This window comes from Kogia breviceps, chromosome 8, assembly GCF_026419965.1.
Source record: "Kogia breviceps isolate mKogBre1 chromosome 8, mKogBre1 haplotype 1, whole genome shotgun sequence".
Lineage (NCBI taxonomy): Eukaryota > Metazoa > Chordata > Mammalia > Artiodactyla > Physeteridae > Kogia > Kogia breviceps.
This window is the reverse complement of record NC_081317.1, coordinates 8,129,172-8,145,940: the sequence shown is the minus strand read 5'-3', so window position 1 is coordinate 8,145,940 and position 16,769 is coordinate 8,129,172. Positions and strand designations below refer to the sequence as shown.

The following is a 16,769-nucleotide window of genomic DNA, read 5'->3' as shown; positions in this document are numbered from 1 at the left end:
TCAGGTCATGACCTCTTTGTGTGGGCTGCAGTCCAGAAGGGCATTTTCCTGTCCCTTCCATAAAACTAGGCCTCCCATGAACTGAGTCTTGCCAAGAACATTTATGGATCTGCTTTCTCGTGGTCAGCTAGGCTTGCATTTGGCACTTGGAGGTCTCTGACTCTTTCCTTGGGTTCAGTCCCCTGAATCATTAGTCACCAAATCTTGAGTTCCTCCTGCAAAAAAGAAGCCTCTCTTCATATTAACTTTAATGGAGCTAGAAGTCTTTTACAAATTACTCTTATTGTCTATTGTATAAGTAATACATGTTTATTGCAGGAAAACTGGGAAAGTGGGTCTGTAATATAATTTTTTATGGCAGTTAACCATCTGCTAGGCACTATCCTAAGCACTTTACAAATATTAACTCCTTTATTTAGATAAATAATAAAATATTCACACCTGCACCTTACCAGACAGAACCTCCGTTGAGAATTTCATTCTGTCTTAAAAGATCTCTACCCCAACCTACATGCTTGCCAGCATCACTACACAGAAGTGGGATGCCCTACTTCCCATTCCGTAACCTGTTTTTATTCACTTCTCAGGCTGTGCAGCCCAGCATGTGCCCACCTTGACATCTTGTATTAAGCTTTCAAATGAGACCGAATGAGACCGGAGACAAGGGGAGTGGAAGTGTGGAGTGGTCCAGGGCAGAGCGGTGGGGGAGAGCAGGACAAGTCGCTTAACTTCCCTAAGCCTCAGTTCATTCATCTGTAAAATGGGTATAATGATGTTATCTCCCTCGTGGGGTTGTTATGAGGATGAAAGGAGATGATCATCTAAAGCACTTAGATCTGAGGATGGCACTGAATAAGTGCTCAGTCAGTTTAGCTGCTGGTGGTGGTAAGGCTGTGCAGGTGAGGGTGGGAGGCTGTGGTGGAGATGGGGAGCTGCATGCAAGGCTGGTTGTGAGCCTGCATGTGAGGCTCTAGGGGTGCTTCACAAGGGGATATTTGAAATCTTTACAAGTGTTTCTCTTTATACTCTATTTCCTACCCTACTGCCTCAGCAACCTGTGATTGCTACCAGCACCTACTTATAGGTACCAAGGACCGTGGACACACACACTTTTAAGAGGTCCCCGTACACTCCCCTAAGGCCTTCCCATCAGAGCACAGGTGCTTCAGGGACTAAAAGCCAGCCCCAGCTGACAGCCCTGTATCTACCCCAGGAGCCCAGTCCAGCACCATCAGGCACAGGTTCATGAAGAAGTGGGGCAGGATGAAACATCCCCAGAAGACAGGTGCAGCAGAAGCTGCGCTTTACCCAGCCTGGGATAGAAATGTGCGCTGCCAACCGACATCCACCCCATCTCCCACTCCCACCCCCAGAACAATTTGCAGGAGAATCCTGGCTTCTGAGAACGAGGTAAGAAATTCCCTAACACCACCCAGTGGACACGGGCGGAATCAACTGCGGCGTGAACCACTCTGCTACCCTCCAGTGGCCATAGGTGGGTTCGCAAGACTAAGGCAAGAAACCCCCTGCTACCTCTTAGTGGCTATTATGGGTTTAGCACCTGCTGGGCCTGTGGCACGGGCAGAACACAGCAGCTGGAAGAGCCCACTAGCCAAGGAATGCAGGCAGCCTCTGGAAGCTAGAAAAAGCAAGGAAAGAGATTCTCCCCGTCGAGCCTCCAGAAGGAAAGTAGCCCTGAAGACACCTTGACTTTAGCCCAGTGAGATCCACTTCAGACTTCTGACCTCCAAAGTTGTAAGCCTAAAAATCACACAAGCCCAAGGTAGAGAAGAGCTTATCTCAAAGAGATCTGTGGGTGTGACTTGCTTAATGGAGTGAGTCCCAATGAGATTCATAGAAGACCCACAAATGTAGAACCATACTGGGAAAAACACTACCAGCTATGATTGAAAGGGAGAGAGACAGTACAAAATGAAGAGGCTTAGGACCCCCAAACTCATTTCCGCTTCCCAGGTAACACATTCTCATCTCCTTAACGTCAAAAATGCCTCTGAAACTAAATTGCTCATCAGAAAATTGCTTGATTAGTGAAGATCAACAGGCTTGTGGGGAAATTCCATCAACGCTCTAAGGAAGCCCACTGAAATATCCCCCGGGGCAGCACGGAAGCCCCCAAGGACAGAATATTCAGGAATCTCCTCTCCCAACACTTCTAACTGAACACTGTTAAAAGTGTGCTTCTGCCCCTGAGATTATTGAAGACGTATTCCTGCTGATAAGCTTTTATACTTTGACCGTTCCAGGCCAACCTGCGGCTGCCCCGTTCACACGGAGGGGCCCTCACTTCCTTTACCCCTCCCAAACTATCAGAAGGGCGCAAGAGGACCGTGAAGGTGGCTGGGGTTGGCCCCTGAGCTGCCTGACGAGGGAGAGGACCTCGCGGAGCCGGGCGCCGGGCACGTCAAACCCTTGCGCAGAAACCAGGCGCCTAGCCCTAGTGCAGATCTGCGCCTGCGCTAAAAGCACCACTCCCGTGAGCCTTCGCGGCCAAGTCTCTTCCGGTCTAAGAGGCCCCAGTCATTGGATTCGGTGGACCTGAAAGGCATGTGCAACAAAGCGTGATGGGTAACAGATTTTGGGAGCAAGAACAGGCGGAAGCCTCGCTGGGAAATACGGTCCACGAGGGTGTGAGGGTCACAACCTGGCACCGAGAGACAAAAAAAGGCTTTGGCCAGTAACGAGCCCGGAGATTTCTGGGAAATGGAGTCCGGTGGTCAGGGGAGGCATGTGCGCATGACCGGAAGTGGCGCTATTCAGGCGCGTCCCTTTTGGAGCGAGAGGCGGGTCTGCGGCCGCAGTTTCTGAGCTCGCGCCGGTGGCGGGAGCCGGGAGCCTTCTCGAGTAGCTGGCAGTGGCTTTTTCACGTGCTGTTCTGCCTGAGACCGAGGCAGGTGCACCACGGGCTCCCCAGCCGAGGCCTGTCTGTGGTTGGGGAGACAGTGAAAGACCCGGCTGGACAGGCCGGACCGGGCTCAGCGCCGCAGGCTCAGACCCGGCCTTTAAGGGGAGAGGCCTGAGAGGAAAGCCCAGAGCGGGGCTGGGACTGCAGTGAAGCGACGCTGACGCTCAGAAAACTGCTGGGAGGCGGTGGCGCGAGGTGGGACCTAAATGCTGGAGGAAGGAGGTGAGACGGAGTGGTGGAGCGGTTTGTGGCTTCCAGCTTGTCCACTAAGCGTGCTGTGTGACCCGGATCAGAACTCGGCGGTCATCCTTTCCACAAGTGGTTGGGGGACGATCCTTTTTGTGGAATAAAGAATTCCGGGGTCGGAAAAGTTTGAGGAGCACAGCCCTGGATCATCTCTGAGTGTCCTGTCCCTTACTCCGATCTGTTGATGGACCCATGGCATTAGAAAGTAGAGAGAAATGGGCCCTGGGAAGGAAAATGGGACTTACTCAGGGCCTCCTCTATTGCTTCTGATCTTCCAGCCCTCTTGAAGCATCAGGGACGTTCAGAATGGGAGCCCGTTGGCTTCACCTCATATTGAGGATGGGTTCAATCCAGTTGGATTGTGAAATCGTGGAGGATACTGGAGATTTAGAATCAGAAGGCTAGGATTCCTGTTTAAGCTCTGGGGTACCAGCCAGCTTTCTTAGCCTGTGTTTCTTCATGGAGGAAAAGGTAAAATAACGTTAACTACCTCGTTCACCTCTTAAGAACTGTAAGCATCAAATAAAATGACGCTTTTGAAAGCACCTTTTTTAAACTGAGATATAATTTACATGCATTCACTTTTAAAGTGTACTATTCAGTAGCTTTTAGTATATTCACAAAGTTATGCAACCATCACCTTTTTTTTTTTTGTCTGCGTCGTGCGGCATGCGGGATCTTAGTTCCCCAATCAGGGATCCAACCCATGCCCCCTGCACGGGTCTTAACCACTGGACCACCGGGGAAGTCCGTCACCATTATTTAATTCCAGAACATTTTCATCACCCCAAAAAGAAACTGGTATTACTCCACATTTTCCCTTCCTCCTAGTTCCTGGCAACCATTCATCTATTCAATACTCTCTGTCTTCATGAATTTGCCTATTCTGGACATTTCATGAAAATAGAATCATACAATATATGTGTCTGGATTCTTGCACTTAGCATAACGTTTCAAGGTTCATCCATGTTGTAACGTGAAGGAATCTACGTTTTATGACTGAATAATATTCCATTACATGGATTATACCATGTTTTATTTATCTCTTCCTCAGTTGTTGGACATTTGGGTGGTTTCCAGTTTGGGCTATTACGAATAATGCTGTAAACATGCATGCACAAGTTTTTGTGTGGTTGTGTTTTCATTTTTCTAAGGTTTATACTTAGGGGAGGAATTATTGTATAACTCTGGTAACTTTGGTAACTCTGTTTAACTTTTTGAGGAACTGCCAGACTGTTTTCCACAGTGGCTGCACCATTTTACATTCCCAGTAGCAATGTATGAGGATTTCAGTTTCTCTAGATACTCATCAACACTTGTTTTTTTTCCATCTTTTAAATTTTGGCCATCTTGGTGTGAAGTGGTATCTCATAATGGTTTGGTATGCATTTCTCCCATGACTGATAATGTTGATCATCTTTTCATATACTTAATAGCTGTTTGTATCTTACTTAGAGAAATACCTATTCAAATCCATTGCCCATTTTTAAGTTAGGTTATTTGTCTTTCTTTGTTGAGTTGGGGTTTTTTTGGTTTGTTTGTTTGTTTGTTTTTTACGGTATGCGGGCTTCTCACTGCTGTGGCCTCTCCCGTTGCAGAGCACAGGCTCCGGACGCGCAGGCTCAGCGGCCATGGCTCAGGGGCCCAGCCGCTCCGCGGCATGTGGGATCCTCCCGGACCGGGGCACGAACCCGCGTCCCCTGCATCGGCAGGCGGACTCTCAACCACTGCGCCACCGGGGAAGCCCTTTGTTGAGTTTTTAATATAAAGAATTCTTTTTATATTTTGGATACTAGACCCTTAGAAGATATATGATTTGCAGATCTTTTCACTTTCTTGACAGTGTCCTTTAAAGCACAGAGTTTTTAATTTTTATGAAATCCAGTTTAGCTTTTCTTTTGTTGCTTGTGCTTTTGGTATCATGTCTAAGAAACCCATTGCCTAATCAGAGGTCATAAAGATTTATATCTGTATTTTCTTATAGAAGTTTTAGCTTTTACATTTAGGTCTTTGATCCATTTTGGGGTTTTATATATGGTGTGAGGTAGGAGTCCAGCTTCATTCTTTTGCATGTAGATATCCAGTTGTCCCATCTCTATTTTTTTTGAAAAGAAATTTAATTTCTTGGCACTCTTGTTGAAAATCAGTTGTCCATAAATGTATGGATTTATTTCTGGACTCTCAGTTCTTCTCCATTGATCTATATGTCTATCCTTATATCAGTTCCACACTATTTTAATTACTGTTGCCTTGTAGAAAGTTTAGATCTTCTGTAATTTCCTTGAACAATGTTTGGTAATTTTCAATGTAATGTCTTGCTTTTTTTTTTTCTTTTTTTTTGAGATTTGATGATTTTTTTATTAAAGAAAGGTATCTAAATGGAAGCAGAGTAACAATATCCATAAAAACATTTGTTCTGAAATATTTACACATTAAAAAAACAAAGAATTAGGATTGAGAATAACATCCATTTATGAGAAATTGCTCTGAGCTTAACAGATACCTCAGTGTCTGTAGGGGATGATTTTCTCAATTAAAGACTTAATGGTCTACAGAGAAAGGTCAACTAGAGGTGTCAACAATTTAAAATCTATTACATATAAAATGCAGTGTTGAGGATGATGTGTGAAATTTAATTTTAAAAATTAAAAAATAATAACATTTTGAAAAACAACTTTATGAAGTATACTAGTGACAAGAGATTAGAGGTAGATATGGCTAAGAAAGTAAAGTAAATTAATCCATACCAAAATAAGTATCCTACCTGTGTTAGTTATACTTTTTTGCTTATAACATCAGTAATCAAACTCTTGCACTTCTTTTGTTCAATTTATTCCTAGGTGTTTTGTTCCTTTAATGCTCTTGTAAATGGAATTTAAAATTTCATTTTTGGATTTTTCATTGCTAGTGCATAGAAATACAGTTGGAGAACTTTATTCAATCCTTTGCCCATTTTTAATTGAGTTTTCTTTTATTGTATATTCATGTTGTATTCTGCAACCTTGCTGAACTTGTTTAGCTGTGATAGTTTTCTGTGGATTCTTTAGGATTTTCTGTATACAAAATCATGCCATTCACAAATACAGGTAGTTTAAATTCTTCCTTTCCAATCTGTATGCCTTTGGTTTGCTTGTTTGCTTGTTTTTGCCTAATTGCTCTGGCTAGAACTTCCAGTATAATACTGAATAGAAGTGGCAAAAGCAGACATCCTTGTCTTGTTCCTGATCTTAGGGGAAAAGCATCAGTCTTTAGCTCTGGGTTTTTTGTAAATGCCTCTTATCAAGTTGAGGAAGTTCCCTTCTGTTCCTAGTGTTTTATCATGAAAGGTATCAGATTCTGTAAAATGGCCTTCTTGGTGTTCACTGAGATGATCATATGGCTTTTTTTCCCCCTTTATATTAATATAGTGTGTTATACAGATTGATTTTCATTTGTTGAACCAACCTTGCATTCCTGGGATGAATCCCACTTGGTCATTACCTCTTCTTTTGATTAAGCAAATGTTTTAAATTTGCAGAGCCACTTTCTCCAAGGAACTTAATTGGTAATAGTTGTAAGCTGTATATTTACATGCTAGGCATTGTGGCAACTGCTTTGTCTGCATTTAAATCTTCACAGCAACTTTACATGGGATATTATCCTCATTTTACAGATGAGAAAAATGAGACTTAGAGAGGTTACATGACTTGTACACTGCTGTTAAGTGGTAGATCTGGAATACTTGAGAGTCTGTTACACTCTAATGCCTCCCTATGTTTGAGTGAATTGATGGAACTTCTGAGGTAGGAAGGGAAATTGGAAAATTTATATCCCATTGCAGGTCTGCAAATTCAGCCTCAATGAGCCCTGGGACCTATAATGTCATTTGAATACTCTCTTCAGAGTGAAAACTTGAGACTTTCTAGCTTGGTGAGCTGTAAATTTTATGCCTCATTGCTTTCTTTCTCTTCCTCCAGAGCCACCTTCTCCAGATCCTGCCCTTCCCCAAGAGGAAGGCACAGAAGAGGAAGGAATGGCAGGTGGTCTCCTCACAGCTGGGCCCCAAGTAAGCTGGAAATTTATTCTGAAAGGCAGCCTCCTTTTTTTTTTTTTTTTTTTAATATTAAGGGTGTTTTTGGTTTTTAATACAAAAGGAATTCATGTTCTTTGTAGAAAACCTGAAAAGTATAGACAACATACCCCCCCAAAAATTACACTTAATCCTACAAAGAAATAACTTAACATTTTGATTTGTGTCTTTTTAGTCATTCTTTTTTTTCTGTTTTCCCCAAATGGGTTTGTCCTGATTTGTAACCTTCTTTTTATTTACACTTAGTAGAATTTGATTAATATTTCCCCCATTTCATTAAGAGTATTCTACAGAATTATTTCTAATAAATTCCATTTCATAGTCCTTATATGAGGGTAAGAACTGTCTTCTCCCTTTCTTTTTATTGACTAGACTAGGAATTGGTCTGTTTTCATTTTTAGAAAGCCTGCTCTTGGATTTCCTCATCAGTTCTACTCTTTATTAACAAAATTTTCTGTATTCATTTTTTTGCTTCTGCTTTCCTTAGATTTATTTTAAAATTCATTTTTCAAAATCTCTTGAGTTGAATCCCCTAATTCATTTTCTTCCTATTTTGTTCATATATATTGAATATTTTTGGTGGTGGGTCTTTATTTTTTTAGATATGCCAAAATTGTGACTTCGGTTTCTTGTCTGTACATTTAGCTGGTCTGTGCTCCATGCAGGCAAAGTTTGTGTCTCTTCTCCACACAAAACATCCAGGTATAGTGTGATTGCAGCTGTAGGGTTTACGGCTCAACCTTATTAAATTACTCATTTCTTCCATACCTTTATTTTCTTATTTATTTTGTATTAACTCTGTCAACAACTAAGTTGTTTAACATCTCTCATAGCTATATTTTAAATTTCTCCTTGTACTTCCTACAGTTTTTCCTTTATGAATTATATATTTATTATTTGGTTCATGACCCTTATATCTTCATGATGGATTTTACTCTCTTGATTATTATAAAATGACCCAAATGTTTTAAATATTCCATTGTTTTTAAAAATGACCCTCTTTGTCCTGTTTAGTACATTTCTCAGTGTGAAGGATGTATTGGAAGGACAGGTAAAATTAGAAATCAGGAGACTAGTTATGATTTGGGAAACGATGGTGGCTTAAAGCAAGGTAGTGGCAGGGGCATGGAGAGAAATGCATGAATTCTCATGATATTGAGGAGGAAGAATGAATATGCAGTTGACATGTGGGGAGCTACAAGACAGGGGAAGATAGCACCCAGTTGTCTGACATGGCCAACTAGGTGACTGGAGGTACCATTTCCTAAGCTGAAAATAGGCAAAGACTCTCTTGCCTCCGTGCCTTTGCTCCTGATGCCTCCGTTGCCTTGGACATCCTCCTCTTTCTCCATCTGAGGAACCTGTTCCTTGAAGGCCAGGTTGTCCTCCTTCTATGATTCCTCCTCTGTTATCCTAGCAACTAATCTGTCCATCTCTTTGACACATTATTACAGGTGGTTGCATACGTGCTGGCTCTCCTGCTGTACTGTGTGATGTCTGAGTAAGCAGGAATATTTATTAAATGTTCTGAAAACATTAATCATTCACATTTCTTTGCTAATTTGCAGCTGATTCCTTGTTGCATAAACTCACACATTCTAATTTTGTTTTTTCTATATTGGCGCTTTTAATTCCCAAGCACCTGTTAATTCTGCCCAATTACTGCTCATATATATACATAGTTTCTTCTATTTATGTATAAGGTCTACTAGAATTATAAACATGTGAAGACAAGAGAGACTGTATTTTATTTATTTTTGTGCATCAATATCCAATATAGTGTTAGGCACATAGAAGTGATCAATAAATGCTTTTCTGGAACTACCCTGAGTCCTTTCAAAGACCCTTTGTAGGCCCACTAACCAACACACCCAGAGCTGCCAACCTCTCCACCCCCTCGTATTCTAAGGCCACTGGGCAAGAAGGAATATGCTTGTTGTTTCAGGGATCCACACCTTTCAGCAGTGTGACTGTAGCTTTTACCCAGAAGGGATGGAGGCAGTTGGCCCCTACTCCGAGGGACAGGTTCAAGGAAGGGATGCCAGAAAAGTCCAGAAACCTGGTCCTACTGGGTAAGGAAACCATTTAAAATGCAGAATTTGTTCAGCTCTGAAAATGTTTTACTTCCCAGTGACGAGTGATCCTGAGTGGCTCTGCTGCACCAGAGGGATAGTGTTTGTTCCTCCTCGTTCCCTAGTGAAAGATCTCTGCATTCTGGTTTGGGAAATAGGCAGTTTTATTTTGTTCCCCCCGAGGCTGCACCTCCCCATTTTCTTATTTCCCAGGAAGGGTGGGGTAGCCTTCAGGCCAGTTCCTCCATAGTCACTAAGTTCCCATCTTCTTAAGTATCTGGCTTTATGGGCTTGCTTAGCTCCCAGGCTTGACCCCTCCTTGAGGCTGTTACTTTAGCTCTTTTCAGAAATGCTCTACTAAGACCTTGGCACCATATCTATCTTATTTACTGCTGTGTCCCCTAGTGCCTGGTACCAAGTCAGTGCTCAATAAATATTTGTTGAATGAATGAAATGAATGACCTGTTTCCACTCCCCTCAGTTCTGGGAGGCTTTTTATACTTAGTACAGATCTCTAAACCCCACTTTTTTTCCCCCTTAAATAGGACTTCCAGTCTCCCAGCCTGGTATGAACTCCCAGTTGGAACAAAGGGAAGGTTCATGGATGCTGGAGAGAGAAGGCCTAAGGAGTACCTGTCCAGGTATGTGAGCAAGCACTAAGCCAATCAGAGTCTCGGGAGCAAAAGCCCCTTTGAAACACGTGTTAGTGCATTTGAGTATTTTAACAACCGGTGAGGTAGATATTATTATCCCCGTTTTATAGATGAGGAAAATAAAGCTGAGAAAGGCTAACTCACTGGTTCAGAGCCTCACAGCTAGAAGAGGCGAGGCTGGGGTTTGAAGCAACATCAGTCAGACTCCAGAGCCCTCTATTCCACGCTGTCTACTCAGTCTCCCCAGGCTGGGAGGCATTTGGGAGCACTGGCGGTATTGCTGGCCTGGCCTCTGGGAAATGAGAGTCACCTCTGCTGGCCTAGCACATTCCCAGCTTCGGGTTCACCTCCCTGAGGATCTCAAGTGCCCGCCGTTAGCCGCGCTTCAGCTGCGACACCTGCTGCTCCCCCCTCTGACTGACCCTCATTGGATTCTGCACCCACACCCCTTCTCTCCCTCTTCGTGGCCATGCTGGAATTTTCCGAAGGGCCGAAACTAAGAAACTTAGGGAAAACAGAGCAAGGGAAACCATAGTTTCTACCTTTATCTCTTGCTACTCATCTAAGGCTGCTCACTGCACCCCCGCCTTCATATTTCAGCCCTTGCAAATGTCTGACCTCTGGCAGGGCCTGTGGTTCCAGCCACTTCTGATATTTTGAAACTTAAAGCATCAGAGGTACAATGAACTTAACAACTTTAAAGGGACAAAATTTTAAATTTTTCTAAAAATGTGGTTTATATCTTTTATGGTTGCTGTAGGACAATGAAAACAAAGCCTCTGGCTTACTTTGTGCATGGTTCATCTGAACTCTCTTCCACATTTTATCCTCTTTCTAAGCAGCCTATCACATGTCACCTCAGCCCTTATAACTCCAGGCACCACTCACACTTGCTGAAATACTTCCCTTTACAGGGAGCCTCACTGCCTGCTGCTTCCTTCTCCCAAACCCCCTGCTTCCCAGCACAGCATACTTGTTGTGCAGGACCTTTTAACCTGAATCCAGAGAACCCTGTGTGGAACTTCGGGAATTGAATACAGTGTTTTGTGGCAATAACTGCATCTTTCTGGGAAAAGATTTCATCACAGTCTCAGAGGGGTTCAGGATCCTATAAAGGTTATTGAAAAAGATTCAGATCACCGTGTCACTAGAAACAGAAGTTGGGAAAAGGTGTTACCACAAAGGATCTGTGCCCTGAGGTATTAGTGTAGAGTATTAGTGTGGAAGCGACTTCGGGTGTGGACCCATGAAAGACGCATCCAGGTCCTGGCTTGCTACGTACTAACTACATGGATTCAGAGTAAACCACTAAATTGTGGTCGTCTGTTTCTATATCTGAAGAAACGTGGATAACAAAACCTGTCTCACTCTTTGACAAACTAATATATGTGACAACAAGTTGCTGACAACGTCGGGCGGTATTAATTCTGTAACAGTGAAGTAGCTGGAGGAAAGTTTTAACTCTGGCTATTAGAGTAACTAGAACACTGCGCCTGTGATGTTGCATCTCTGCTCTGAGACCCACCGAGCCTCCTGGGCATCGCTGTGCCTCCTGGGCTGGTTTCAGAGCTGTTATTCCATCCCACCCCTCCCACAGTGACAGACAGACCCAGGTCTCCGACCTGCCTTTGCCTCACTGCTTGGTACATGCCTGGCGTTGTTTTAGCTACTGGAGGTGCAACAGAGAACAAGATGTAGTCCCTGCTTACATCCTAGTGAGGAACGTAAATAAAGCGAGTAAACAAAATAACCGATACAGTATTGGATGGTGATGAGTACTGTAAGAAAGGGGAATACGGGTGGGGTGGGGGCTCTCCTAGATCAGATGAACAGGGAAGACCACTTTGAGGTGACACTGGAGCTGAGATCTAAAGGAAAAGAACGAGCCAGCCGTTAAGTATCCGGAGGAGGAACATTCTGGGCCACACCACGTGTTGAGACTTTGAGTTGGGAATAAGTTAGACTTGTGTTAGGATGAGAAGAGCCTAGGACTCCGTAAACAAGAGGGAGGGTGCTGGGCAGGGGGCAGATCATGGAAGGCTTAGAGGCCATGGAAGGCGTTCAGGTTTTATTCAGATAGGAAGTTAGGAAGCCATTGAGGGCTTTGAGCAGGGATAATATTTGTGTTTGAAAAGATAACGTGTGGAGACTAGACTTTCAGTGTTCAAGACTAGAAGCAGGGAGATCAGTTAGGACGTTCCAGTGAGAGGATGGTGGCTGCTGAGGAGGAGGATTCAGGACATACTTGGGTGTTAAAGCCAACACGACTTGCTAGTGGACTGGATGTGAGGGAAAGAGACATTAAAGATGACCCTGGCCTGAGCAGTTGGGTGAATGGGAAGACTGACAAAGACACTGGCTTGAAAGGGAAAATCAGCAGTTCTGTTTTGGGTATATTCAATTTCGAATATAATTAGACCATCTTATACAGGAGCCAGCACCCATGCCCCCTGTAGTGCAAGCACAGAGTCCTAACCACTGGACCACCAGGGAATTCCCCACATAGTTGTCTTAATTGCTCCTTTCTCCCACTGCTTCTTTTGTTGTCGCTTTTCTTCTCCTTTCCATCTTTTACTCAGATAGATGGTCAGTTTTTGAGAGCTGTAAGACTAAATACCAAGTAACATAGAGATACCCTCAACCCAAAACAGGGACTTCGGTACTCTTAGTAGACTGGGCTTCGAATGCACGTGCAACTTAGAGGGAAACCTGCTTAATGGGAAACCATTTAATATGATTTACAAGGAAAAGGTTCAAGATAATAACAAGCACTCATATAACACTTGCTATTCCTCAGGTATCATTCTGGGTCCTTTGTGTTTTAGCTCATTTAGTCCTCTTAATAATTCTGTAAGAGAGCTACATTCACAAGTAATAAATCCAAGGCATAGTAATTTGCCCAGAGTCACACAGCTAGCAAGAGGTTGAACCCAGATTTGAACCCAGGCAGTCTGGGTCAAGATTCTGTATAGAAATTCAAATAAAGCATACCTAAAACTAACCTGTTTTCCTAAATAAGGTAGAAACAGGAAGAATCTTTTCAGGAAAATTGACCCTTGTGAAAAGAAGCTCCATAGCCTTCCCTAAAACTTCACTCTCTTAGCTATAAGCCTCTATGAAGGAGACAGAGAGATGTCTGGGACCATTGGGTTCACTTAGTTTTAATACTTTGCAAATATTATACATTAATTCTCACTTCAAGGTTTTCTCTTAAAATAAGTGAGGTCCCAAAGGGGGTTAAGAATCAGTAACTCTTTTAAAAAATATCACCCACCCCCATCCATATTATAAAAGCAATGTTATTCTTTTTAATATAACTTTTTTTCTAATAAAAATAATATAAGTTCATTTAAAGTTTAGAAAAGAATAAAAATGAAAATCAAGATCTCCTGTCATCCCACCACACAGAGGTATTACCTTCAATCTTCATATTACAAAAAGCAGCGTTTTCTAAAATTAAGGTAACAGTATGTAATTTTACATACTCCTTCTTTCACCTAACAGCATGTTGTTTATTTTTATCACTGCATAATCCTTGAAAGCAAGGTTTTTATAACTTTTATTATAAAAATAAGTCACTGGAGAACATTAGAAAATACCGATAAGCATTGAAGAAAATAAAAACTACCCCTGCCTAATCCCACAACCCAAAGACAACACAGCTTATCTTCACATTGTATAACTTGCCAGTGTTTTTTCAATAAATACCTTTCTACAAAAGGAATTATAATGTACAGATTTCAAACATGACCTATAACTGCTGAACAGTGCCCCTTGATTGGCTATACTATAGTCATTCCTTGTTATTAAACATTTAGGTATTTGACAAATGATACAGTATTGATGACAAATGATATTAATGCAGGTGAAGTGGAATTCTATGTCAGCATTTTAAAGACTCTTGACACATGCAGCCAGATTACTCTCCAGAAAGCCTGTCCATTTATGTAGCCGCACCAGTGTGTGAGATATCCCAAATGCTGCACTCTTAACACTCTAGAATTAACCTTTTTTTTTTTTTTTTTTTGAAATCTTGCTGATTTGATAGGTGAAAACATTCATCCTGCTGGCATCAGTCATCACCTTTTTTAAGTGAATTGTTCAAACCTAGTAATAGTAGGTTGCCCAAAACCACACCGAGAATTGTGACTAAGAAGACAGCTTAAGACAACCCAGTACTTGGCAAAACCACAGGAGAGGAGTGTCAGAAAGAAAGGAGAGGCGTGTATCTGAGGCAGGTTCAGGATAAACTTCTGCTGTATAGGAAAGGTAGCAGAGTGCTCATGTCTCTGAAAAGCTTTCTGATCATTGTGGTTTAGAACAGAAGCATCCTGGGTGAAAGGGGGTGGAAGCATCGAACCTGTCCCACATAAGAGCTCAGCCAGAGTCCTTCAGCCTTTTGTCTTTCGGTATCTTTTCTTTCACCAAAATAATCTTTAAAATTGCTTTTGTAAATATCCTTCAGATTGCAAGATCGTATCTGAATCACCACCTGAACAAGACATTTCTGAAGAATCATTCCAAGACCCAAGTGTAGAGATGCCCTCTGGGGAGTCAGATCACAGGAACAGTGAACTGGGGAAGAGCTTCAACCTGAGACCAGTTCTTTCTCCACAGCAGAGAATTCCTACAGAAGTGAGACCCCGTAAATGTGAAACACACACAGAGAGCTTCAGGAAGAATTCAGATATAATTAAACCTCACAGAGCAAAGCCGTACATATGTAATGAATGTGGCAAAGCCTTCAGTTACTGTTCTTCCCTTTCTCAGCACCAGAAGAGCCACACTGGGGAGAAGCCATATGAGTGCAATGAATGCAGGAAGGCCTTCAGCCAGAGCTCATCTCTTATTCAGCACCAGAGGATTCACACTGGAGAGAAACCTTATAAATGCAATGAATGTGGAAGAGCCTTCAGCCAGAATGCAAACCTTACAAAACACCAGCGAACTCATACTGGAGAAAAGCCCTACAAATGTAGTGAGTGTGAGAAAGCCTTCAGTGACTGTTCAGCCCTTGTTCAGCATCAGAGAATTCACACTGGAGAGAAGCCTTATGAATGTAGTGACTGTGGGAAGGCCTTCCGCCACAGTGCAAATCTTACAAACCACCAGAGGACTCATACAGGGGAGAAGCCCTACAAGTGCAGCGAATGTGGGAAAGCTTTCAGCTACTGTGCAGCATTTATTCAGCACCAGAGAATCCATACAGGGGAGAAACCCTACAAATGTAATGCATGTGGGAAGGCCTTCAGCCAAAGTGCAAACCTCACAAACCACCAGAGGACTCACACTGGAGAGAAACCCTACAAGTGCAGTGAGTGTGGGAAGGCCTTCAGCCAAAGCACAAACCTTATAATCCACCAAAAGACCCACACTGGGGAGAAGCCTTATAAATGTAATGAATGTGGGAAATTCTTCAGTGAGAGCTCAGCCCTTATTCGACATCATATAATTCACACAGGAGAAAAACCTTATGAGTGCAATGAGTGTGGAAAGGCATTTAACCAGAGCTCATCCCTTAGTCAGCATCAGAAAATTCACACTGGTGTGAAACCTTACGAATGTAGTGAGTGTGGAAAGGCCTTCAGGTGTAGTTCAGCTTTCATTAGACATCAGAGACTCCATGCTGGAGAGTAACTGGGAACATAACCAAAGTGAATGGGGACCTGACAGGTAATTTGAAGGCATCTGGGGACAGTCTAGCCCAGAGCCACATGCAAATCACCTTTAATAAATAGTCACTATTTTACATGTTGCATCTGGAAGGTCTCAGGTGCTCTCTTCTTTCTCAACTTCTTAGGCAACCCAACTCCAATTACACTGTTTTAAAGATTTACCTTTAATTCAGTGGTAAAAGCACTCCAGAAACGTTGATTTATAAAGAAAGAAAGACTTGGTTCCTACTTAAAAGGCCAGGTATTTTGGCAGTGGTCTGGTCGTAGTAGTCTCTGCTTGAATGAGGGCTGTTGCAACAGGAGAATCAAGAACATTAGCTGGGAAAGAGTATTCCCCGTAGTGGGGCCACTGAGGTTTAAGATTTGGGGGAGTGAATTCAAGTGAGGAAAGGGATTCTAGAGCCAGCTGTTACTAGAATGGGGCTAGGGGAGGGATGCTGAATCTAGACACAGCTGCACACAACCTGCACTTTCTGAGCTGCTCAAGTGCTCTATTCTAGTTACTGCTGTCAAGAAAAGACTGAGGAAGGACAGTGAGGTTGAGGGTGCAGGAAGAAGCTAATGAAATCCCTCAGCAAGGCACATACCTTTAAACGGAGTGCCTAAGGGAGGGAAGGCTAACAAAACTGGGGCAACGTGACAGCAGCCATGCTTTCCCTGGCTCAGAGGCAGGCGAGTCATTTTTACCTTCCCCTCTTCCTGACAGCTTTTAAATCAAGCTCTTTAGCCTGTTGGCCTGCTTCCTTTCTCCCTTGCACTCGACTGGTGTAGATCTCATCTCAGCACTTATAAACTGCTGTGAGCTTGCTTGGTTTTTGGTTAGGTAAGCCCGATTTGAGACTCCCCATTACTGGTCTACTGTAAGGTAAGCTGGTTGTACCCTCAGCCATCACCCAAGGCCTCTAGCTTTGATTTCTTGCTGACGTGCCATGTGTCCTGGAATGTTCCTCACTCCAGCGATCTCGGGCAGTCCTTTCCACTAAAGCAGTTTTCCACCCCTGCTTGCACCTGTGATTAAAAACCACCTAAACCACCATGACCAAATGGGACAGCCAAGTGACTAATGGCAGGGAAACGAAGTTCTTGGCACCGTCATTCCCAACTCCCTTTAGGCTAGTGCCCAGAAGCCCC

At 43.1% G+C, this 16,769-nt stretch overlaps 1 protein-coding gene across 5 annotated transcripts; it reads left to right on the top strand.

Moving 5' to 3' along the window:
* The first annotated feature begins 2,543 nt into the window (after positions 1–2,543).
* Positions 2,544–15,721, top strand: ZNF79 (zinc finger protein 79). 5 transcript variants are annotated; one of them, XM_067040679.1, is made up of 6 exons: positions 2,784–3,145; positions 7,126–7,214; positions 8,693–8,739; positions 9,184–9,310; positions 9,856–9,951; positions 14,429–15,721. In XM_067040679.1, the coding sequence occupies exons 4-6, from the start codon at positions 9,277–9,279 to the stop codon at positions 15,598–15,600; spliced, it is 1,302 nt and encodes a 433-aa protein (XP_066896780.1). In that variant the 5' UTR covers positions 2,784–3,145; positions 7,126–7,214; positions 8,693–8,739; positions 9,184–9,276; the 3' UTR covers positions 15,601–15,721. The 5 variants fall into 5 exon arrangements, with proteins under 5 accessions (XP_058928593.1, XP_066896782.1, XP_066896783.1 ...); XM_059072610.2 differs by lacking the exon at positions 8,693–8,739 and having other exon boundaries at positions 2,544–3,145; XM_067040680.1 differs by lacking the exon at positions 9,184–9,310 and having other exon boundaries at positions 2,783–3,145.
* Positions 15,722–16,769: the final 1,048 nt, after the last annotated feature.

Bases quoted from the DNA above. Each gene is read 5' to 3' on its own strand.
- ZNF79 (XM_059072610.2), top strand. The intron at 7,215-9,183 runs GTAAGCTGGAAA...TTGTTGTTTCAG, and splicing joins TCCTCACAGCTGGGCCCCAA to GGATCCACACCTTTCAGCAG. The intron at 9,952-14,428 runs GTATGTGAGCAA...AATATCCTTCAG, and splicing joins CCTAAGGAGTACCTGTCCAG to ATTGCAAGATCGTATCTGAA.